The sequence below is a fragment of the Poromitra crassiceps genome, assembly GCF_964638095.1.
Source record: "Poromitra crassiceps genome assembly, chromosome: 10".
Taxonomy (NCBI): domain Eukaryota; kingdom Metazoa; phylum Chordata; class Actinopteri; order Beryciformes; family Melamphaidae; genus Poromitra; species Poromitra crassiceps.
The window spans coordinates 31748846-31774590 of NC_139631.1; the positions used below are offsets into that span (position 1 = coordinate 31748846).

The 25745-nt window shown below is 45.9% G+C and overlaps 2 protein-coding genes across 3 annotated transcripts; one reads left to right on the forward strand and one right to left on the reverse strand.

Annotated features, from left to right (window-relative positions):
• Nucleotides 1-1022: 1022 nt before the first annotated feature.
• On the reverse strand, nt 1023-6270 carry LOC310783362 (E3 ubiquitin-protein ligase TRIM39-like). Its single transcript, XM_083644213.1, has 2 exons — nt 6178-6270; nt 1023-2683 (listed from the first exon to the last, which is right to left on the reverse strand). The coding sequence occupies exon 2, from the start codon at nt 2664-2666 to the stop codon at nt 1272-1274; it is 1395 nt and encodes a 464-aa protein (XP_083500339.1). The 5' UTR covers nt 2667-2683; nt 6178-6270; the 3' UTR covers nt 1023-1271.
• A 12601-nt stretch (nt 6271-18871) lies between these two features.
• On the forward strand, nt 18872-25644 carry LOC310783057 (cyclin-G2-like; the record flags this gene model as incomplete). 2 transcript variants are annotated; one of them, XM_083643842.1, is made up of 8 exons in its annotated part: nt 18872-19015; nt 19593-19716; nt 19845-19982; nt 20151-20395; nt 20921-20999; nt 21096-21194; nt 22300-22502; nt 24794-25644. In XM_083643842.1, the coding sequence occupies 7 exons, from the start codon at nt 19594-19596 to the stop codon at nt 24903-24905; spliced, it is 999 nt and encodes a 332-aa protein (XP_083499968.1). In that variant the 3' UTR covers nt 24906-25644. The 2 variants fall into 2 exon arrangements, with proteins under 2 accessions (XP_083499968.1, XP_083499967.1); XM_083643841.1 differs by lacking the exon at nt 18872-19015 and having other exon boundaries at nt 19579-19716; nt 20145-20395.
• Nucleotides 25645-25745: the final 101 nt, after the last annotated feature.

A 25745-nucleotide genomic window follows, 5' to 3' on the forward strand; every position in this document is an offset into this window, starting at 1 on the left:
TCTGAATTGCCTGGTTATTAAACCCCAGAGAATATAAAGTTGAGCCTGTGCGATCATCTGTGGAGTTTGAGTACCTCTGGGCAGACAATCGTTCTGATTCTGTTACTGGCACACATGAGGCCTTACATTGACCATTGTTACTCCATCTAGGCCTAGAATGGACACTGCTTACACCCAGTCTGAATTGACTTTAGGGAAAAGAATAGGACATTAATATAGAATTTGCTGTACGGAAATAGGAAACGGATAGTTTCTTATATGCCTTTGGTTTGTTATCATTTTAATGTAAATACTAATTGTAGAAAGGATAAATCAAAGTGTGAACTTTGAAACAAAACCAACTCCCCATGTCAGTAAAAGATCAACAGTCTGTGGTTTTCTGACTCATAACCTCTGATCATATCTCTGCAGAGGTCGGGGGGGGGGGCAGCTTGATAGAAGTCCTTGTAGTTTTTTTAAATACAGCTACTGTAAACAGATGACATGCTCCCATGTTCAAAACATATTTTTCACTTATAGGCAGATATACTCAAGTAAACATCTATTATAATTAGAGCTGCTGCACAGTGGTGAGTCGAGGCAGTCATTTTGAGGAGGAAAAAGAAAGAAATGAGAAATACATGAGGGTCCATCAACGAAACTTTATTGCTCTAAAATGTCATTAAACCTTGAAATAATGTGTCTCTAAACTGGGGACCCCCCCAAAAAAAGAAAAGACAAACCATCACAATAGTCTTATCTATAAAATATGAGATGAGAGAGTTTGTGCATAAATGAACATTCCAGACCATCTATATCCATTTATTGCCATTTGCACAGCACATTAACTGAACTTGCTTTCATAGGCTGTATATATCGTTACATACCAAAATACCCTAGTAAAGGCTTGGGCAATATTTAGGTATCCGGATTCTGACTTTATTCTCAGAATCCTGTCTTAAACTCAGAACTCAAACAAATGTTTCACATGTGGCTTTAATCCACTTTGGTAGTTTTAAATTGTAAAAAAAAAATCAGGCGACCCCAAGGTTGGGAACCACTAGTGTAGAGAACCTACGAATCTGGAATAAAGTCAGATCAAATAAATTTAACACTTCAGATGAAGAACCGAAGAACACAGGATGAATTGTTACCTGCAGTCTAAATAGAGAAAATGACTTTAACAAGTAGAACTCGCCTACGGTATGGCAAAAATAAGAAGAAAAAAGTTGCCTATTTCAGCTCAGCACCAGCACTTCAAGTCCTCAACATGTTGGTTGGTGGACATGTCCCTAACTGTGCTGGTCCACTGTTACAGAGACCTTCACATGTATAATATTCAGAAAATCTTCATCCCAAGTACAAATGTATGGAAACAGCCTGTCGGTGAAAAAGTGTGTGAAGGTGTGTATGTGTGTGTTAGTATCAGGATCAGAGAATGACAGCCTTCCTCTGTTCCAGTCAAGATGCACTCTGACCTTCTGGGGCTGCTTCTCTAGTGAGACATCAGTATAATATGATAGCGAGACTGCTCTGTATTCACCCATACTGAACCGTATTACCCATAATTCAGACTCTAGAAACTCTCCCTTCCTCTGGACAGATTCTGGTGCCACACCTACATCCCAGGCTTCACTGTCTCCAACCTCAACAACCCAGCTGTGAGTTCCTGAGTTGAAGCCCTCAGAGCCAAGGACAGAGCAGGAGTCACAAAACCTCTCTGGATTTTCAGGAAGATGCTCTCCATCTCCAAATGCTACACTGGTCAGATCTTCAGACAGCATGAGGCGTGGGCCAGCAGTGTTGGGGTCCAGAATCACAGGCGTGTAGGAGACCATCTCCTTCATCTTGTCCCAGACTGTGAACCTCAGGTTGCCCAGGTGTTTGGCCTCATCCATCAGAGCTCCTGAGACCGGCAGCTGTGGATCATCCAGAAGGGTGTGCTGGACTCTTTCCACTGTAGCCTTATAGTTCTGCAGGAACCAGACAGCGTCTCCAGCATCTACAGCTCTGATTGTGTCTGAAAGAGCTGCCATCTCTCTGCTCAGACCCTCAATCTTCTCCTTCATCATCTGACTCTTCTGCTCCTCTTCCTCCCTCAGTGCAGCGATCCTGGCCTCCTTTTCCTCTTGGAGAAACTGGCGAAGCTTCTTAAACTCCGCATTAATCTGCCTCTCTATGCGTCGGGCCTGGACCTTAATGTGTTCTGCTATTTGATCACAGTTTTGTTTAACTTCATTAAAGAGCTCCAGTTTCTCCTGTAAGGGCTTCAGTGACTCCTGAAGTTCCTTCTTGTGATGCCGTGCAGCTTCCGCGATGGGTCTGAATCTGTGGTCGGTGTGTGTTTCTGAATCTCGACAGATGATACACACTGGCTGCTGATGGTCCAGACAGAAGAGCTTGAGTTTCTCAGAGTGCAGACTGCAGAGAAGCTCAGATCCTGCTGAAGCTCTCTCATCTCGCTCCAGTATGAAAGCCTTACACATGTTCTTCAACACCAAGTTACAAGGCGGTTTACTCTGTGAAGATGTAGTCCTACACACTGGACAGGCATGTATTTGTTGACTTCTCCACCATCTCTGCAGACAGGCTTTACAGATGCTGTGGCTACACGACAGGATGACTGGATCTTTAAAGATGTCATGGCAGACAGGACAGGAGAGATACTCCTCTGATCTGGAAGCCATTTTCTCTCTCAGTGAAGCTGAAGACAAACCAGACAGAGATGAGTTAAATGAGGATCAAAAGGTAATTACTGTAGGTAGGTATTGTATAGTATTAAGACTGTATTTTTTTAAATCTCACGGTTATATCGTGAAACCCTAATCCATACGTCCCTCTCTTCTTGTCCCCATATTTTTATCACACCACACCAGATTTCTTGTGCGCCTTGTTTTAAGTTCTGCCTCTCCCTGTCTGCATTTTACTTTCAGCTCCCAGCTGCTCTGCTGGGTTCATCTTTAGAATTGAGCAGTATGAAGATGTTCTGTCTGACAGCCCGGGCTAGTCTAGGAAAAACGTGTATGTGTGGTCCCAAATTATCCTAGATGCAAAGTTGAGATTTTATTGAAATAAGTGCTGCCTCCAATGTGCCTATTAGCCTGTATGTTGAGTTATGCCGAATTGAAGGCATCTCATAACAATTCTAAATAGCTCTTCGCTCATATTAAACCTGGCCTATAAGCAGGCCCGTTTTTTTAAAACTGTGTTTCCAGTGCTCTTCATACAGACACGAGACCGTCACATATCATGGCGTCCTGAGCTGAATGTCCGATGTTCGTCCTACTATGATTGATTGATTTTCTTTATTTAAGTGTCATGCTTCCAATGAAGCCCATGTGGGCTTACAGGACACTTTTACTGTTCATCATTTAAACAAACAATGATCAAACATAAAACCAACAAAAACACCCAAAATACATATAGTGAAGTTGTACAGCATGAAAACCACAGCCTGAACCTACTTAAAAGAGCTGTGCTTGCCTTCTATTCCAGGCCTTAGAAATAAAGTTAACAGTCTTAAATACCTCAGTCTTAAACAACCACTCCAACTTCTGCCCAGAAGAGCTCAGGTGTTTGCTTTTGCATTTCATCAAATAAGGAAATCCATACAATAAAACATGACATGAAACTAATTTGCAACATCCTTTAGGTCACAGACATTGCATATCCTGTTCTCTTCTGGTATAGACCAAATCACCGTGACGTCACCATGTAAACAAATTTACTTCCGGGTACCACTTGGGGAAGGCGGCAGGTTTAAATGTGCATGTTGTCAAATAAATGCTGTCAAACCCTCTCGTTGTTTTCGGCCGACTACTTTCAATTTAAATGGTTAAACGGTTGGTAAACATGCTTGTCCGACGTATCTAGCCTTTCTTCTGTGTTTGTTTTATGTAGTGTTAGCTAGCCAGGGGCGCCGTATAGGGGGGGAAAGGTAGGACGATTCTAAGGGCCCTTGAAGCTGACAGGGGCCCTGTCAGCTTCAAGGGCCCTAAAAGCTTGGACACTAGGCAATTTTTTGCAGTATTAAATTATTAACCTATTGTAATGAATATACTATTTTATTCAATGTACTAGTAAAACGAATTGCTTCTTTTTGGCAAAAAAGAAAAAATCCTCTTGCATACACACCCCCCTTCGATTTTCAAGAAATGGTTTCTCCCTGCCCAACACTGACAGGAAAAATAGGCACGCCTCCCATCCAGGCAGCGTGGGGCAGCAGCAACACTACGCAGTACGCGCTGAGATCAGATGAGAGGAGAGAGCAGAGAGGAGACGCAACCAGCAACATGCCAAAAGCAAAGTCAGGTTTCAAAAAGAGAAAGGATAGGCAAGAAAGAGAGCAGAGAGAAAAAAGAGCACAACAGTGCCTCACGCAGTTTTATAGGAAGGCAGGTGAGTGAGCTGGACTGGTGCAGCTGTCTGCCTGTCTCTGTGTGAGGCAAGGCAGATAGCCTACGCTACGTTAATCACTCTGTTAACCTAGAGAACTGTCTAGTCTGTCTGGCGCCATCAGAACATTTATTCAACTTTTCTTAACTACTGGAAATGACCCTGTTAGACCTTAGTGAAATATGCTTACTTCACAAAGTGTTTACATTTCCCTCCTGTCCTGTCTAGCAAACATTTAATCAATGCAAACAATTGTTTGCAAGCCGTTCATATAAATCAGTTGTCCCTCCCTGCCTGCCTCTTGCCTAACACAACAGATGCAGAATCAGACACAGCCCCCCCCCCCCCCCCACCACCGGCACCTTCCAATGAACCAGTCCTCCTAACTGATGAAGGAGGTGAGACACACACACAGGAGCAGTATTGTGTTGAATGACATGGTAGTTGGCACAATTGCAGTGGGTCTGTGGGGATTTATTTGTAATACTAATAATAATAATAATAGTAATAAAAAAATAAGAAGGATCAACACAATTTATTTGTCCACATAATGACCATTATATGAAAGGAAAAGCAGCCCACAAATGACAGCCAATGAGAAAAGGAGAACATAATGATATTAAGACTGAATAATGATATCACAACAGTCTCATGCTAAACACTCTCCTGTTGGACTCCACATGTGTATCAATATTATTTCTAGTCATTAGTTGATAGTATTTCTTTGTTCCCTCTGGTGTATTCAGAGCAGAGAGAGAGTATGATGATTCAACAGGGATGGTGGTGAGATGAAGGTGGGTGAGAAAAGGAGCAAATATTGATGGTTAAGACTGAATAATGACAACACTACAGTGTTATCCTAATATAATTTAAAATGCGATATTATCCTCTAAATCAGCTTCAAACAGCCCAAATTTTTCGCCGGCGCCCTTCGGACGCCGGCATCAGTGGGGCCCATGCTATGTCCTGTCATGGGGCCCAGAATCCCTGGCGGCGCCCCTGTAGCTAGCTAATAACCTTTGTTTGTCTGTCAAACTCGCTGTTTTTTTACGTTACAGACAGAGTAACCTCGCGTCACCAGGCTCTTCTCGGCGAGAAAGAGCCTGGCTCTTCTCGGCGAGAAAGAGCCTGGTACAGACAGAGCTATAGCTTCAAGTCTACTCTAGTCTGGTCCAACAGGTAAATTAGCTAGTCTGGTCTCCACTAACGTTAGTGAAAGTGTTGTTATGAATGATATTAAACAACAACACAACACGGACGAACCATTTTTGTCTTCTTTGTCTGTTTTTGTCTTCAACACGTCAGTTTGTGCCGTCCACCGCCATTATAATGTGTGGACCTCAGGGGTACCCGGAAGTAAATGTAAACATCCCGCTGATTTGGTCTATAGCTGTGAACCGCCCTACTATACTTCAATGGCAAGAGGCAGGATACTTCTCAGCTGAGCACATAAAGAACTCTGGTTTCTGGTTAGAAAGGAAGTAACATAGGGCTCAGTCAGGACCAAAACGCTGCTTCATCTGAACATAAGCGTAGGTTTAGACCTATGTCGTTTGCCCATTCCTCTCTTGTTTCACCATATTAACGTTACGGTTACAGCAAAGCATGTTGTGAAAAATATATACCAGGTCTGCCTCTCTAAAAATGTCCTTTATACAGGAGTGACGGGGTAAAATGTGACTATGAGTGAGCTTTGTCCCAGGTGAAAGAAGGTCTAAAGTAAAGCCTAAGTATCAAAATCTACTAGATTTTGATAACATCTAAACAAAACATCACACATCAGAAATATAGCTAAATACTTACAGTAAATAGTCGTTTTGAGCAGATTGAATGCCGTTTACTCACAGCTGTTCCGTGTTGGTGGGAGCTATTTGGCGCGCACACATGTGCACGCGCGACCGGAACACCTTCTTCTTCTTCTTCTTCGGATAGCTTTCCGGCAGACTAGATGCCTTACGGCACATTGCTGCCTCTCACTGGTCGGAAATATTACTGTTTATGGTGTTTCTAATTCCACAGGAGTAATCCTGCTGTGGCGATGAATTCAAGGACTGCTTTCACAGTCCTTGCCTGATTCTCAGTGGGATTCAGCAGGCTCTTCATTCATATAGTCTTTGTGCCCAGGCTTAATACAGCAGCATACAGCCTTTCTCTTTCTTGTGTGTAACAGTTACATTCCATGAGTACGTGTTTCACAGTTTGTTGTTTTTTGAATGTTGCACACAATCCATCTTCATGTTTTCCCATCTTTGTCAAGTCCCATGCCAGTCCACAGTGCCCCAGTCTCAATCTAGTCATCACAACTGTGTGTCTTCTCTCACTCCCTAAAAAACAATGCTCTTTTCTTACACTATTTTGATTATCGAAGTAGTGCCGCCCCTTCTTTTCATTTTCCCACTCTTTCTGCCACATAGCTTTATCCTTCTTTTGATAATGGATCTACACTCATACGTCCCAATGGGCACTCTCAGATCGACAGCTCTCTTCAGGGACTTTTTAGCTGCCATGTCAGCTACCTAGTCCCTTCCTTCCACTCCCACATGGGCTGGCACCCACAGAAACCCCACTGAACCTCCAGCATGCTCAATCCTATACAACAGAACCAACAGCTCCACTACAAGATCTGAGCGGGCTCCCAGGCTTCCTCCCCCCATATTATAGCAATTAGCCTAGTTCTGTTGTATAGCCTGCACTGAAACCCCCTCAGACAGTCGTCTAGATTTCACAATTTCCAAATCTGGAACGTAAAATGCAAATCCATATTTTCCAGTTTTGGGATACCTACTTTACTATAATCCGTATTCTCATGTTTTCTTATTGTTTCTAGAACAGTGAAATCTATTTCTGGTGTAGGTAAAAGCCACGGTGGTACAGGCCAGTGAATTATAGGGGGTGGGGCCACCCTACCTGTCCCAACTCTTCCATCTCTTTATTTGAATATGAAATACTCCTTTGCTCCGGTAACGCTTTAGAATACAGCCCGCAAATAAGCATGTAGTTAGAGTATAACAACGGGGTTTAGGGCTGTAGTTATAGTCTAACTACGGGGTTTAAGGAGTGAATTATAAGATCTGTACTTATAGTCTAACTATGGGGTTTAAGGAGTGTAGTTATGGTATAACAACGGGGTTTAAGGAGTGTAGTTAGAGTATAACAACGGGGTTTAAGGAGTGTAGTTAGAGTATAACAACGGGGTTTAAGGAGTGTAGTTAGAGTATAACAACAGGGTTTAAGGAGTGTAGTTAGAGTATAACAACGGGGTTTAAGGAGTGTAGTTAGAGTATAACAACAGGGTTTAAGAGTGTAGTTAGAGTATAACAACGGGGTTTAAGGAGTGTAGTTAGAGTATAACAACGGGGTTTAAGGAGTGTAGTTAGAGTATAACAACGGGGTTTAAGAGTGTAGTTAGAGTATAACAACGGGGTTTAAGGAGTGTAGTTAGAGTATAACAACGGGGTTTAAGAGTGTAGTTAGAGTATAACAACGGGGTTTAAGAGTGTAGTTAGAGTATAACAACGGGGTTTAAGGAGTGTAGTTAGAGTATAACAACGGGGTTTAAGGAGTGTAGTTAGAGTATAACAACGGGGTTTAAGGAGTGTAGTTAGAGTATAACAACGGGGTTTAAGAGTGTAGTTAGAGTATAACAACGGGGTTTAAGGAATGTAGTTATAGTCTAACAACGGGGTTTAAAGGAGGACTTACCCCCTAGATATGTATTAGAACAGTGATTTGAAAATACCTATGGAAAAAACCAAGAAATGACATATGCTCTTGTCTATACTGGACTCTTTGGCTGTGTTGAAGTCCAGATTTTTTTTCTGAAATCGACGCCATTACAGTTTGCCTATTGCCTCAAAAATAATTTATTTGAGAGGGGCCATATCTGTATAAATATCAACAATTAGCCAACGCTGGTGGCCTGTATGGAAAGAGCTTTGCTCAAAATGGTTGAAAGTTATATAAATTTGGTAATTCAGTGGCGAACTAGAAATTTAATTATTTTTCTGCATGTAACTCTATGGAAACTACTCAAACTACGTTACTAGAGCAAAGTGACATGGGCTCGTTAACAGCAGCACACCCACAATAGGACAAACCTCTCGCTCTGGGGTAACACAATGCGAGATTTCTCCACGTAATTCCCTCGTCTAACTAGAGATAAACCGCGCAATGAAATCCGTTTTTAATTTGCGTTTCGTGATTCTTGTTAAAAGTTACTGCAGGCAGGGCAGTGTCAGACCTGTGAAGAGCTCCGCCCGCGCGTCCCCGCTGCCTGAGCACACAGCAGCTCGTGCTCGCGCTCTAAAAGGCAGGGTGCCTACGAGCTGCTGCGTGGCCGCAGAAAGGGCATCAGACTCGGTGTGATAATCCTCTAACAGCATTTGAGCTTATTCAGGTAAGATATTTATAATGTAATGACACATTCAGCGATAAACTGTCTACAATGAAGACATATGTCAAATATGACAACGTGGTGTTCAGTATTTTAAGAGCACAGGAGCTACTTCCCTGATCAAATCCATTCCGCGCAGCAAAACACACACACAGCGAGTCCCCCCCCCCCCCCCCCCAGTCCCCAGTCCCCAGTCCCCAGTCCCCAGTCCCCAGTCGCTGCTGACATTTCCTGAAAAGTTGGTGTTGCTTGTACACAGTGACGTTATTATAGTAGCCGATGTGTTTAGACCAGCTTTGTCACGTTGTCACGTCGTAGTATAGCGTTATATTTTACATGTGCGCTGCGATAAGATTTGTTTGCGGAAGGATGAAATTGAGGCTCTCACTTTGATGCTGGGCTCTCGGAGCTGATTGCTGCAAACACACAATAAACCCCTCCCTCCCTCCGGGCAGTCAGTGCAGCAGCTCTGTGTCCCCAGCGAAAAGGGGCACAGAAGACCACCAGTCGTCCTTGAGAGGATTCCAGCATTCGTTGTCTCTCAACCTAATTATATGGAATTCTGGACAAAATCATATCTAGGCTATAAAAAATAAAAAATAAGATTTACATGAGACCAAATCTCATCATAGGGCCCCTTAGTATGAAAAAGGTTGGGAATGATTTACTTGCTATGTCCTTCCTTTTATGATTATAGGGGCGTTTATTGATAGTATTGTGTTACATAGGAGTTGGTAGGAAAATAACAGGCGATTGTAATAAATTAACAGGTCAAGTGACATCATGGCAATAGGCTTGGAGTTGTGAGGAGCCGAAAGGGTACAGGGGGAGTAGGGGAGTAACTATCTTGAAATCCCATAGTCTTTGGTTCACCATGACGTCATGACGTGTCAAATATCCCATTCATTTGAGAAAAAAAAAAAAAGCAGTGTTACACCCTTAGAGGGCGCTTATGCCAGGTATGCTGCTGAAAAATGATACAAATGGTAAAATGGCAACAGTTTGGTGTCAAATGTGGAAATTTTGACCAGAATTCTTCACACATCACCCCCAAAGTCATATATATTGGTTAAAAGCTGAAAAAAAGTGTTTTGGAGGTAAGTTCTCCTTTAAGGAGTCTAGTTAGAGTATAACAACGGGGTTTAAGGAGTGTAGTTAGAGTATAACAACGGGTTTAAGGAGTGTAGTTAGAGTATATAACGGGGTTTAAGGAGTGTTGTTATACTCTAACTACACTCCTTAAACCCCGTTGTTATACTCTAACTACACTCCTTAAACCCCGTTGTTATACTCTAACTACACTCCTTAAACCCCGTTGTTATACTCTAACTACACTCCTTAAACCCCGTTGTTATACCATAACTACACTCCTTAAACCCCGTTGTTATACTATAACTACACTCCTTAAACCCCGTAGTTAGACTATAAGTACAGATCTTATAATTCACTCCTTAAACCCCGTAGTTAGACTATAACTACAGCCCTAAACCCCGTTGTTATACTCTAACTACATGCTTATTTGCGGGCTGTATTCTAAAGCGTTACCGTTTACTTATGTATTCCATTGCTAGTTTTGTTTGTCGTATTCCCAATGGAGTTTCCCCCATTTCTACAAGTAAAGCTGGAATTGGAGAGGTACGGAAGGCCCCACAGCAAGCTCTCAGTGCCTTTGCCTGCACTAACTCCAATTTCTTGAGAGATGATTTGGCTGCTGTTCCATAACATAAACACCCATAGTCTATTCTTGATCTTATCATTGCTCTGTATATCATCAATTGTGTGTCCTGACCTGCACCCCATGTACTTCCTGAGAGGGACGGCATTACATTGACTACCTTTTCACACTTTGTGACTATGCTGTCTATGCTTTTTCCATGTTAACCTTTCATCAAGGTGCACTCCCAAAAATTTGAATTCTTTTACCCTCTCAATTGCCTGCCATACATAAACAAAACCTGACACTCAGTTTTCTTATTATCAAATACAACATACTTTGTTTTTTCCACTGATATCTTAAATCCCCACCTGCTTCCCCAATCAACTATTTTATTCAGTGCTTCCTGCATTCTCTCAGTTGTGTGTTTAATATTTCTGCCTCTTTTCCAGACTGCCCCATCATCTGCAAATAGGGAGAGTCCAAAACCAGCCCCATGTCGTGAAATATGTCATTTATCATAATGTTAAATAAGACTGAACTAATCACACTTCCCTGCGGTGTTCCATTATCAATAGTCTACTTGTACCTACAGAAAAAATTTAAGCCTCACCAACCTAACCTGCTTTATACAGCTTTATAATCAACCCCTCCTTCCATGTCGTACGCATTTTCAATGTCAAGAAACATGGCGACTACTCCCTCTTTATTTATCATGGCTTTAATTTATCAGAAAGCGATCACATGGTGTTCCTCCCTCTGCGAAACCCACTTTGCTTTGGAGTAAACCACCCCTCCTTCTCCAGTTTATACACTAACCTATCAGTGACCATTCTTTCCATTATTTGACATAATACCGCTGTCAGTGCAATAGGCCTGTATGACCCTGGCTGTGCTGCGTCCTTCCCTGGTTTTAAAATGGGTACCACCACTGCTTGCTTCCAGGATGTGGGAATATATAATGTCAGACCACAAAAAAAAAGAAAAAAGACTGTCAGACCACAGCTGTTTTTTCATGAATGAGATTATTAACTTCAAGAAAGCACTGAAATAATTATGTAAAAACCAAACAAGCCTTGAGTGTGTACCCAAACATATTTCTGATTAGAACTCTTTTTTTTTTTTTTTTTTTTCTATTTATAATTTGTTTGTGCCAGATTTTGTTAACAGAACAATAAATAAAAATATCTGAAGTTTTCAGTGGTGCATGATAACATCCAGATGGGCGGTGTGAGTGTGGAGAGCCTGAAACTGTCAAGCATGTTTTCCTAGAATGTAACAGGTATAGGAAAGAAAGGGAAATCTTTTATAAGAGGTTAACAGTATTAGGAGTTTCGGTAACACTTCATAATACTGTAACACAAAAAATGGGTAGTTACTGAGGAACGAGTAAGGAACGAACCATTAGTTCATGAATAGTTAATGATTAGTTAATGAGTAGTTGATAGGTAGTTCCTTAATGGTAGTTACTTAAGAACTGACCATTAGTTACCATGTTAACGAACCAGTAAGTAATGATTACTTCCCTAAAAAAAACTTTTTTTCATTTGTTTTCATTCACTAGTTCATTAATAGTAAATTGGTAGTTCCTTAAAGATCCTTAATGGTAGTTACTTAAGAACTGACCATTAGTTCCCATGGTAGTTACTTAAGAACTGACCATTAGTTACCATGTTAACGAACCAGTAAGTAATGATTACTTCCTTATTTATTTTTTTATATTTCACTAGTTGTTAAGTAATGGTAAAGTAAGCAGGAAGTAATGGTGTATTCCTTAGTAACTACTCGGTAAGATGTACTGCTTTACTTGAGGGGGCACAAACATGGGAACTAATGGTAAAGTAAGCAGGAAGTAATGGTGTATCCCTTAGTAACAACTCAGGAAGATGTACTGCTTTACTTGAGGGGTCACACACATGTTAAGTAATGGTAAAGTAAGCAGGAAGTAATGGTGTATTCCTATAGTATATACCGAGTTGTTAGTAAGGAATGCACCATTACTTCCTGCTTACTTTACCATTACTTAACATGTGTGTGACCCCTCAAGTAAAGCAGTACATCTTCCTGAGTTGTTACTAAGGGATACACCATGACTTCCTGCTTACTTTACCATTAGTTCCCATGTTTGTGCCTCCTCAAGTAAAGCAGTACATCTTACCGAGTTGTTAGTAAGGAATGCACCATTACTTCCTGCTTACTTTACCATTACTTAACAACTAGTGAAATATTTAAAAAAAAAATAAGGAAGTAATCATTACTTACTGGTTCGTTAACATGGTAACTAATGGTCAGTTCTTAAGTAACTACCATGGGAACTAATGGTCAGTTCTTAAGTAACTACCATTAAGGAACTTTAAGGAACTACCGATTAACTATTAATGAACTAGTGAATGAAAACAAATGAAAAAAAGTTTTTTTTAAGGGAAGTAATCATTACTTACTGGTTCGTTAACATGGTAACTAATGGTCAGTTCTTAAGTAACTACCATTAAGGAACTACCTATCTGCAGGAGTGTACTCCCGGCCACTAGGGGGCAGTGCAGTACTGCCTGTGGAACAGTCTAGGTTAGTCTTTAGAGTGAGTTGTTGTTGCCACGTCCTTTTCCTTCCGGTCGTGTGAGAGTGTGCATTTTGTCTCTCCTCTCTCTTCAGCATGTGATTGCTTGTTTGATGTAAGTCTGCTAATATTTATATGCTTTATGTTACAAGATGTATGTTAACAGTGTTCACTCATGTTATAGTGTTTTGTCATGCATTCGCTCATATATGTTATGTCACCCGCAGGGTGTTCTCATCTTTGTCGGAAATAAAATTGCTAGCAGACATTGAGGAGTCTTTCTTCATGAGAACACCATCATGCTGGTCAAATGCCCCTTCCCCGGCTGCGACTTTGAGACCGGAGACGTCTCAGAGGGACTTGCCATCGCGCTGCTGACGGCCCACGGACATGCCCATCGGGATGCAGCGGCCCGGCCCCCAGCTCACCAAGGCCCGAAGCTGGAGCGGCCTAGAGTCGACACCGGCATCTCGACAGAGGAATGGAATGTGTTTGCCCGGCGTTGGAATGTCTTCTGTGCAGGCTCGGGCATAGGAGCAGTCCAGGCCCCGTTCCAGCTGTTTCAGTGTGCCGGGCCCGAACTTGGTGACAGCCTACTGAAAGCGGACCCGGACGCCGCCTCCGGGACTTTGGCTGACCTACTCGCCGCTATGCGCTCGCTGGCCGTTGTTCCGGTCGCCACATGCGTCCTGCGCACAGAGCTGCTTCAGTTGCGTCAGGAACGCGATGAGACATTCCGCGCCTTTACCGCCAGAGTGCGTGGGAAGGCAGAGACATGTTCCTACGTTGCTGTCTGTGAATGCGGCAGGGATGTGAGCTACACCGATCACATCATCCGCGATGTCCTTGTCAATGGGATCTACGACTCAGACATACGCCGCGAGGTGCTAGGCACACCTGACATTCTCACAAAGCCCGTGAACGATGTGATCGCACTCGTTGAGGGCAAGGAGATGGCTCGTAACGCCCTCCCGTCATCCGCCCTGTCGGCCCTCCTTGGCCCCGAGCCCAGCTGATATGGCGAGACGAGCCGCGTGCCCAGGATGTCAGAACGCCTTTCCTGTCTTCACAGAGGGGTCTCGTGGATGGAATACCAAGCCTCACCAGCTCTGTATCGACTGTTTCAGGGCCCGCCGACGCAAGCGGCGGCCGCCACCATTTGACGGTCAGCACGCCACCATGGGATCCGAGGAGCGGTTGCAGACGCCGTCTGATGGTCAACAGGCCGCCCTGGAGTCAGAGCCGATCTCCCAACTCTCGACCATTCAGTCTGAGGCGCACCCAGGCCACGATCGCGGGAGCCGTCGCCAACGCCGCACGGCAGCACCAGTCAGACTCGAGCACCATATCTTCTCCAAGGGCGAATGGAGGCGGGCCAGGCTGAGGGAACACCCCCGGGCACTGATCACCGTCTCGGTTGACAATCCAGTCAGTCAGGGGGACGGCGTCGGCTGTCGGCCATCGGGGATCAAGGTGAAGGTGTCTGCTATCGCAGACACAGGTGCGCAGTCGGACATTTGGTCTCTAGAGGAGTACCTCGCCTGCGGATTCTCACGTGACGACCTACGCCCTGTCAGCCTCAGCCTCTCGGCTGCCAACCGCTCCCCCATAGCCATTGATGGCGCATTCTTCGCTAGACTCTCTGCGGTCCCCAAGAGCGGCGGGGGGTCGTCCTGCCGCTCCATGGTGTATGTAAGCAGCTCGGTCCGGGGCATGTACCTCTCCTATGGGTCGCTGCTCAACCTCGACCTCCTGCCCAAGGACTTCCCGACAGGTGGTGCGGGGCAACCCAGGGACGAGCGCGATTCCGCCACCCCCTCCTCGCCGGACCTGCCCTTGTCTGTCAATGCAGTGAGGTACGCCAACGGCGGCTGCGACGGCCATGACACCCATGGCGCCCGGTGCTCGTGCCCACAGCGCGCTGTCCCTTCGTCGCGCTCCGCGGCACTGCCATTCCCCTGCACGCCTGAGAACAACGACCAGATGAAGAGGTGGTTGTTTGAGAGGTACGCCTCGTCCACATTTAACACGTGCCCCCATCGGGCGCTGCCTTGCATGGAGGGGCCGCCCATCGAGATGCACGTGGACCCTGCCGCCACTCCTAAAGCATGCCACACCGCAGCCGGTGTGCCTCTCCACTGGCAGCACAAGGTCCGCGACGGCCTTCTCCGGGACGAGGCCCTCGGTGTCATCGAGCGCGTGCCATACGGCGAGCCGGTTACATGGTGCCACCATATGGTGGTTACCCGGAAGCACGACGGGTCCCCCCGCAGAACCGTGGACCTTTCCCCTCTCAATAAGTTCTGCCAGCGTGAGACTTTCGCAAATGAGTCCCCATTCCACCTTGCACGTCGTGTTCCGAAGGGCACCTGGAAGACTGTCACGGACGCTTGGAACGGTTATCACAGTGTGCCCCTGCGCGAGTCTGATCGTCATCTGACAACCTTCATCACTCCCTTTGGCCGGTGGCGTTACACCAGGGCGCCACAGGGTTTTCTGTCGTCGGGTGATGGCTACAACCGCCGTTTCGACGCTGTCCTCTCAGACTTTGAACGCAAGGAACGTTGCGTGGATGACACGGTCCACTACGACACCGACCTGGAGCAGCACTGGTGGAGGACCATCGACTTCCTGACACATGTCGGGCGGTCGGGCGTCGTGTTGAACCCGGACAAGTTCCAATTTGCGCAGAGGAGCGTTGATTTTGCTGGCTTCAGGGTGTCGGAGGCTACTATCGAGCCACTTCCTAAATACCTGGATGCCATTCGGGACTTCCCCCGCCCGGTCTCCACGACGGATATCAGGAGCTGGTTCGGCCTCGTCAACCAGGTGACTAACTACGCCCAGTTGCGCGACACTATGGCCCCTTTCAAGCCCTTCCCCAGCCCACGCTGCAAGTTCTCGTGGTCACCTGAGCTGGAGGAGGCCTTCCAGGCGTCCAAGCATGTCATAATTGCGGCCATTCGCGAAGGTGTGGAGATCTACGACATGCAGAAGCGCACCTGCCTCCGCCCGACTGGTCCAGGCGAGGCATTGGCTACTTCCTTCTCCAGCAGCATTGCAGCTGTGCCTCAGGCGTGCCGGACTGCTGCCCGGGGGGTTGGAGAATCACACTCGCTGGGTCGCGCTTCCTGTCCCCGGCGGAGCAGCGTTATGCGGCTATTGAAGGGGAGGCCCTGGCCGTGGCCTGGGGCCTGGAGCAGACACGATACTTCACGCAGGGATGCGACAACCTCGTCGTGGTCACCGACCACAAGCCCCTGGTGAAGATCTTCGGGGACCGCACTCTCGACGAGATCACGAACTCACGCCTGTTCAGGCTGAAGCAGCGTACCCTCCCGTGGCGTTTCGAGGTTGTGCACCTTCCTGGCAAGAGCAACCATGCCGCTGACGCTGCCTCGAGGCACCCTTCCCCCTCGGGCTCGGCTAACGGCCTCTCTCTGGAACCGCCAGGCGTGCCTGACGCCGTGGAGTTGGCGCTCATGGCTTCGATCCGCACCGATGCTCAGGAGCTCGGCGCCGTCTCCTGGCCCCTCCTCGCACAAGAGACAGTGGCTGACGCGTCCCTCGGCCGCCTACTTGGCATGATTGAGCACGGGAACGGGGTGGACGCGCATGACCCTGCCGTGGCGAGTTTGTCACCGGTCTGTGACTCCTTCTACGCGCAGGACGGGGTCTTGCTGTACCAAGATCGCGTCGTGGTTCCCCTGTCCCTCCGTGAGAGGGTCCTTCGGCACCTTCATGCTGCCCACCAGGGGGTTTCAGCGATGGAGCAGCACGCCCGGGCCATAGTCTACTGGCCTGGAATGTCAGAAGATATCCGCGCTGTCAGGAACGGGTGCGCAGACTGCAACCGCAACGCTCCATCACAGGCGGCCACGCCCCCTCTGCCATCTCCGCCACCGTCCGCCCCATTTGAGGTTTTTTTTGCTGACTTCTTTGACTACGGGGGCCGCCACTACCTGGTCGTCGGGGATCGGCTCTCGGGTTGGGTGGAGGTCCTGGGCGCTGCGGCCGGGACTGATGCTGGAGGCGCGGCTGGCCTCGTTCACCACCTCCGCTCATTCTTCCGTACCTTTGGTGTGCCTGAGGAGCTTTCGAGCGATGGCGGCCCGGAGTTCATGGCGAGCCACACTCAGGACTTCCTCCACCTGTGGCAGATCAGGCATCGCGTGTCATCCGTCAGTTTCCCGCAGTCCAACGGGAGAGCGGAGGTCGCTGTCAAGACTGCGAAGCGCCTTCTGGTGTCCAACATTGGCCCGGCGGGCAGTCTCGACCAGGATCGCTTCCTGCGCGCGATGATACAGCTGCGCAACACACCCGACCCGGACTGCAACCTCTCACCGGCGCAGATCATCTTCGGTCACCCCCTTCGAGGGTCGCTCTCCTTCGTCAACCGGCTTGAGAAGTTTTCGAACCCACATATCCGTCTGCTCTGGCGTCAGGCATGGGCTGCGAAGGAGGATGCCCTTCGTACGCGGATGTCCCGCACTACCGAGTCTCTGGGGGCTCATTCGAGACCGCTCCGCCCTCTGGCTCTCGGTGAGAGGGTGTTCGTCCAGAATCAGCAGGGCCCGAGCCCCAACAAGTGGGACAGATCCGGGGTGGTGGTAGAGTCGCTTGGCCACGATCAGTATCGGGTGAGAGTCGATGGTTCAGGACGTCTGACTTTGCGCAATCGGCGGTTCCTCCGTGGCTACACGCCGGTCGCCCCCTATACCCAGCAGCTGCCGTCGCCGCCTCCTCCGCTTCCTCCCTCCCTGGGATGTCTGCCCCCGGCTACCCCCCCTGGCCCGGTGGTGCCCCAGGGTGACGCACGGGAGTGGACAGACGGGCCCCGTGATGCAGATTTGGGCCCCTCTCTGCTGGCGCCCTCAGGCGGGGCGACGTCTCTCCCCGCGCCCCTTGTTCCCGCTGGTGTGGCCCCTGCTACAATTCTCCCAGCACCGTCGCCAGTGCGGCCCGCCCCTGCTGCATCTCTTCCTGCGCTGTCGCCGCTACGGCCCGCCCACCCGGCCCGCGCTAGGGGGCCGCCTAAGCGTTACGAGCCGGAGACCGGCCGATGGACTTTGAACTGAGACCGTTAACCTGCGGTGGTTCGTGGCTTCCCGGTCTGGGGGGGATGCAGGAGTGTACTCCCGGCCACTAGGGGGCAGTGCAGTACTGCCTGTGGAACAGTCTAGGTTAGTCTTTAGAGTGAGTTGTTGTTGCCACGTCCTTTTCCTTCCGGTCGTGTGAGAGTGTGCATTTTGTCTCTCCTCTCTCTTCAGCATGTGATTGCTTGTTTGATGTAAGTCTGCTAATATTTATATGCTTTATGTTACAAGATGTATGTTAACAGTGTTCACTCATGTTATAGTGTTTTGTCATGCATTCGCTCATATATGTTATGTCACCCGCAGGGTGTTCTCATCTTTGTCGGAAATAAAATTGCTAGCAGACATTGAGGAGTCTTTCTTCACTATCAACTACTCATTAACTAATCATTAACTATTCATGAACTAATGGTTCGTTCCTTACTCGTTCCTCAGTAACTACCCATTTTTTGTGTTACAGTACCGGAGTTTCTTCTTTCTCTCTAAAATCTTTCTTTGGCCTGAAGAATAAGAACCACCAGTTGATCACAGAGGCAGTGCTGAAATTTCTGCATGAATCAGAGTTGTACCAGAGGATATAATGTTTATTTTTATTTATTTATTTATGCGTAGTTAATTTTTTCTCAATTGTGGGCGTAGTTGAAGTATAGAACCTGAGGAGGGTAGTAATACGCCATGTAGCGTTTACACTGCCGGAAATAAGAAAGAAGAAGAAGAAGAAGTGGTGCATGATGGTCATTGTAGTTTAAAGGAAGTAGGTCAGCAGTTGTTTGTTTACTCGGCGGGTCAGGGAGGACGGGGCGGAGTCGGACCCTACTGTCGACAGCAGTTATTTTGTTTAGTTGTAATATTTGCCATCCATCTACGGAATCAAGATGAAATTATGAAGCACTGAGGATCTGTATATTATCGTCGCGTACACCGTCGCCTTCTTGGGCAAGGTAAAGACTAGAGACGCTTTCATAATCTATTTTACGCTGGCTAATGTTAGCTAGCTACTGGCTAGTGACCGCCGCGCCCACAGCCATTTGTTATTTGTGGCTCCGTTGTTGATTTTAGGTTAACGCTAAGGAATATTTTGAGGGAAGGGCGAACTAAATCAAACGAACCAAGCCCAGCTATTCTGGGAAGTCAAATAACGTTAACATTAGCTATCGTAGCTAACGCTTTAGCGTTATGTTTGCGTGAGACAGTTGACCTAGTTTTGGTTCTTCCGCAGGAACCCACTAGCGTTATGCTAACGTTTAATGTTACTTTAATTCTCTCCAGTTATCTTAGTCGGTATATAATTATGAGTTCTCACTAGTTTATCTCGGGCTTGTTCTATGTATTTGTTTTTGATTTATGGTCTGGTTTATGATCTGGGTTTAGTAGGTTGTGGGTCGACTTCATGATATCGACACCCGGTGGGTGTGGTTTAGGAGACCAACACAATGTCCCACAATGCCCTCTTCTCCCCTCTCGAGTTTTCACTTGGACCTCAACACAGAGCCGCTGAAATATGATGTTGTTTTTCAGGATGAGGGACCTTCAGAGCATTGACAGCTTGCTCTTGCAAGAGCTGAAGTCATGTTGTGCAAAAGAGTACAACTTTCTTCCCAGGGAAGCTGGCCTGAAGATGATGGAGTCGCCTCCTGCACAGGTAGCCCACTGACCTATTTTTACATTTTTGGCTGTGTGTGCACTGTGCAGGCAGCAAGTGGAGATGGTTTTGCAAATGTCTGCTATTTCCCAGTGCTTTTGAGCTAATAATCAATTGTGTGTTTTCAGCATCACAATGGCATATCAGCAAAATGCAGAAATGCCAAAGTGGAGGACCTGCGGGGCCTGACCAATTTCTTTGGCTACAGCACCCAGACTTTTGTTCAAGCTGTCAATCTGCTGGACAGATTCCTCGCCATTATGAAGGTGTGATTTGAATAAAACAGCACAGCCACATGTGTAATATGTATTTTCAGCTTTTTTTGGTTTTGTTGTGTCTTAAAGGAGCACAACAACAATGTCCTGACCTCATTTGACATCGCCTCATGTGATGTTGACTCGCGTATCCCTGTTGTGGTATCTTGACAGGCGCAGCCCAAACACTTGCCCTGTATTGGAGTCTGCTGTCTCCACATTGCAGCCAAAATGGTTGAGGAGAAGTGCAATATCTCACCCGCCCATGAACTCATTCGCATCAGCCAAAGCAAGTTCACCGTATCTGACGTCTGTCGCATGGAGAAGATCATCTCCGAGAAGCTCAGCCTGGAGCCCAAAGCCGTGACAGCCTTAACCTTTCTACACCTCTACCACTCAGCCTTTGTATCCCTGGCTTTTGGAAGGTAAACCTTTTAATTGTCTTATTTTTTTTGTAATTATTGATGATGCATTACCCTGGCATGACGTTGGTCAAAAGGATTGTGCTTCATGAGCAATATACTGGAGGATCACAAGTAGGGATGCACGATATATCGGCAATCATATCGGTATCGGCCGATGTTAGTCATTTTTTAACATATCGGTCATATCGGTATCGGTCAGATGTTGCAATGTTAATATCGGTTATCATTATCAGCCAAATTCTTCACATTGATATGAAATAATGCAGTAAATCTATGATTTATGGGCTTTTCCAAAGGCTTTGCAAATAAAGAAATGCATAACTTTTTCAAATTCAGTGTTAACATGTGTTTTTCAGTATGTACAAAATGTGATGATCATAAAAATGTGGTTTTATACAGATCATATCGACATCGGTAAATATCGGTTATCGGCCATAACAGCAATGTTAATATCGGTTATCGGCATCGGCCAAAATTTTCATATCGGTGCATCCCTAATCACAAGGATTCCTTCTGTATTTTAAGGGAGGAGATCCCAAGCATTGGGAGACTGGAAGCCCAGCTAAAAGCCTGCTTATGCCGACTTGCTTTCTCTAAGGCAAAAGTAAGGATGGTTCTCAGGTGACAATTTCACAGCATAGCAACACTGACTGCGAGTCACAGGTCTCATAAAGTCTGTTGTTTTTTTCTCCCGCCACAGCCATCGGTGCTGGCACTGTCCCTCATTGCTCAGGAGTTTCAAGCCCTCCAGTCCAGCACCATGTTGAAGATTGTAAAGCAGTTCCAAAGACACCTAAAGGTATGATCAGGACTATGTATTGACACAAGTTAGTCCTTCATTATGTGTGCTGTTGTCTCTCGTGTTCTTGACAAATAACCAGCAAGGCCTTTCTTATTCTCATAGCTTATTAGCATATATTTATGCTAATCATGGCAGAAAACTAAAGCCCCAAACGCACTGGGAGTGTCTGATGCTTGCGTTTTGAAGTCCACCCGTTGTTTTAAACGGCCGAACGTGCACCAAGAGCGTTCTGACGCGCGTCAAACCCTTACCACAGTTTGGGAACCACTGCTATATGGCTGATGTTGTGACTTACTTGCCTGGTCATGTGCAGATGCAGTGATGTTGTGACTTACGATGCAGTGATGAGGGGCGGCTGTAGCTCAGGAGGTAGAGCGGGTCTTCCACTAATCGCTTTGGATAAAAGAGGTCGGTGGTTTGATTCCCGGCTCCTCCAGTCTGCATGTTGAAGTGTCCTTGGGCAAGACACTGAACCCCAAATTGCTCCCGTTGGTGTGCCAGCACCCTGCGTGGTAGCCTGCCGCCATCAGTGTGTGAATGGGGTGAATGTACCTGACTCTAAAGCGCTTTGGATAAAAGCGCTATATAAATGCAGGCCATATACCATTTACCATGATGTTGTGACTTACTTGCCTGGTCATGTGCAGATACAGTGATGTTGTGACTTACTTGCCTGGTCATGTGCAGATACAGTGATGTTGTGACTTACTTGCCTGGTCATGTGCAGATACAGTGATGTTGTGACTTACTTGCCTGGTCATGTGCAGATACAGTGATGTTGTGACTTACTTGCCTGGTCATGTGCAGATACAGTGATGTTGTGACTTACTTGCCTGGTCATGTGCAGATACAGTGATGTTGTGACTTACTTGCCTGGTCATGTGCAGATACAGTGATGTTGTGACTTACTTGCCTGGTCATGTGCAGATGCAGTGATGTTGTGACTTACGATGCAGTGATGATGTGACTTACTTGCCTGGTCATGTGCAGATACAGTGTTGTGGAAACAAACGTGTGACACACAGTGACCGCGTATTTCAAGACTATTTCTGTCCTCTCTTTCGCCGGCCTCTCAGCTGTTTTCTGTTCCTTTCCTTCACAGATCAGTGACAGTGAGCTGCTCCAGTGGAGGGAACATGTGGCCAAGTGCATGGCCGAATACTGCTCAAGTGAATGTACCAAACCAGACAACAAGAAGCTTGTTTGGATCGTGTCCAGACGGACAGCACAGAATCTGCAGGCCAATCACTTCAGTGTACCTGGCCTGCCAACCATTCCTGAGGGCAGCTGGGATGAGAGCGAGAGGTTAATAGTCCAGTTCCATTTCACTCCTACTGCACTTTTTCTTGATTGAAAACACTGTTACTGTATAATGAAACATTGACAAAATAATCAATCCAGAGTGCCATGGCACCCATAGAACAAAACTGATGACTTTTAAATCTGCAAGCTTGAGTAGTTTTTGGTGTCGGTCTCTTAGGCCATGTTCAGACTAGGAGGCCAAATCCGATTTGTAAACTTTAATGACCTATTAATGATTCTATCCAGATTGGTTTTATGAGTCTGGACGCTCCAAGTCTGATTTGTGTCACTTGTCCCAAACCACATAGGGAGGTAGTTTCCAATCTGCTTTTGACTGATGTGACTTCTGTGTGGACGCGCTGATCACAGAAATCAGATTTGAGAGTGTCTTTTGCAGGGGGCGGGGACTTGAAGAGCGGAGAGCAGACATGCAAACACTGCCAGAAACATTGTATGTTGGCTCATTGCATCTGGACACACAGATCCGACTTGAACACTTGCCCAAATCAGATTTGTGGCAGTGCGGACACACTCCCAAATCAGATTTGGGAAACCAATCAAGATAATGACTTTAGCAGCAAATCGGATTTGCCTGCCTGTAATGTGAACATGGCCTTACAATGGAAGTGCTAGGGCTTCTTTCTAGACCCCCCGTTTTGCCCTGACATTAAACAATCCTACAGGAAGAAATCGATCATAGAAGAGCAAGAGATTTTAATTTCTCCACTGATAGTAGTCTCAATAGCCCAGAATGCAAAGCAGCCACAAGATGTGTTGCATAGAGTAAGGGACGTGAGCCTCACTTATTCTTGACTAGAAACACACTCTCCACCTAAAGGTACTGCTCAGTGCAATAATAGAGAGCCAAAGTCCCTCCCCCTTCTGGTCAGGGCCGACACACACCAGCGTCTGAAAAATAGAAATGTTGGTGAATGGGGAGAGACGATATTTTTTTGGATCCCATTTGAATTATGCCATGAGGTACACACACACGTTTGTCAATTATAACTTTGCAAGTCAAGAAAGTCGCAGTTTGTCGTAAAACTGCTGCACTCTATAAATCAGAAAGATAATGCACAACCAGTCGCATAAATGACTTCACTCTCACAACGCCATGTTGGAGTTGGTGTGACGTTTATTGTGCGAGACAAGGGATGTAGTTGATTGAGCGATATCGTACAAACGTTACATATCAGTTTTACGACCAGCAGCGACTTTCTAGAGATGCAGTTATCTTTTATCTTTTAAATTGAGGGGAAATCACGTGTATTTCATGGCACAATTCAAACTGGATCAAAAAATTATTGACTATGTTTACATGCACACAATATTCCGGTTTTTCCCATATTCGGAAAATGACAATATTCAGACTAAATGAATAATCCACTAATATTCCTGTTTACATGCAGCCGTAGCTCGTCCTCCCCGACACATGAGGGAGAGGGGAGAGGGGAGAGGGGAGAGGGGAGAGGGGAGAGGGGAGAGGGGGGGGGGCAGGATAGTAGCATACGTTGTTACCTCGCAGCATTTTGGACTTCCGTGGGCACCACTCTCTCTTTAAATATCTCTCCTTAAATCGATGTTTCTCATCTCCTCCCGATCAGAAATGTGGACTTTTCTTTTTGCATGCCAGAGATGATGGATTATATGATTATATCGCCTCTTGTAGTGCTTTCTAGCACACATCAGCTGACCGCAAACAGGCAACATGCGTCGCAAACTGCAGTAAAAACCCTGATTGAGACGCATATTCCGAATGCGCTGTATACATGATCAAAGAATCCTAAAACCCGAATAATACTGGAATAAACCACGTCTTAATCCGAAAATGCTAAATTCGGAAAAAAGCCAAAATCGGAAAATGCAACTGGAATACTGTTTACATGACCCTTATTATCAAATTCAGAATATTGTCATTTTCCGAATAACAGTGGAATATTGTGTGCATGTAAACGTAGTCATTGTCTCAGCGTTGACCACCACTCGTATTTTTTTCGAGGCTGGTGCGTAGCTGAATCAATAAGTAGCTGTTCTCTGTCGGGTGGGGTGTCAAAAATGAAATCTGGGAAATGTAGGATATATGAGTAACTGAAGTGGAAGTAGACAAGGCAGATTGAGGCAAAGTGGGTTCTCCCAAAAAAGTAAATTGCACTTAATCACAAAAGAAGACCTGGGATGCACTGAACATGACAGATTGATGATAGGTAACAGTGTGAGAGCGTCTGAGGGAGGATTTCTCCTTTGAAGTTAATGTGTCACAGGCTCGTTAATGATCTCCTCCTCCTCCCTCGTAGTGAGGACTCCTGTGAGGACATGAGCTGTGAAGAGGACAGCCCGTGTGGCTCTCCGGGGAGCGACGCCGAAGGAGCCTTTTTCCCCTCCGCCTTCCACAACTGCAGAAAGTGATGGTGCTTCCTCATCATCTGGTAGATGTGTGACTGTCCCCTCAAGTGTAACTACTTTAATGTGGTCACAGACGCCATGTTTCTGATTTCCTTTTTCTTGTATTGCCATATCATGTGCACCGTGAGGAAGCTAAGTGACAGGTCTGGGTCATCAAGTGCCTGTGTTAATACAGTTCTCTGTTTCCCTTTTATTTTTTATTTTTCTCTCTCTTTGTTGTAATCACACAAAACTGAAAATTGCAATATATTGGCAGCTTCCGAACATCCGAATGTCTTTTTTAAGATATGTGTGTCAGTCCGTGTCCAACCTTGACACATTCCAGGAAACATACTACAGTACAATGGAAACATTTCTCGGTACGCTAACTGTTGACCTGCTACTAGCACATCCTCAACTTTTTTCTTTGTATCTTTTTTTAACAAGTTTTTATACTCTAAAGCGATACGTATTGTGCAAATTTGTGTAATAGCTACACAACTAATGTGACATGTATGATATCGTAGTGTGAAAATACAGGACTGTATATGCATGGAGATTTTGATGGAAAACTATTATTGTGAATGGACGTTATGTTGATTAGTCTATTGTAAAAAAATTTTTTTTCAAAAACAGAAAAAAATGTACATAACATGTAAAAAAGAGAAAAATATATAAATTTGTTTTGTGAATGCATTAGTGTCTTGTATATCAACGTCTCAAATGAAACATGTTGCAGGGAATGAATCCCTCCAAATAAATAAATACCTCTTTATATAACAGTTTTGTCTTAATTTAGCTTTTTGTATTAAGCCTTTGCCTAATGCATTATACGGAATTTTCGACTTTAATGGTGGTGAACTG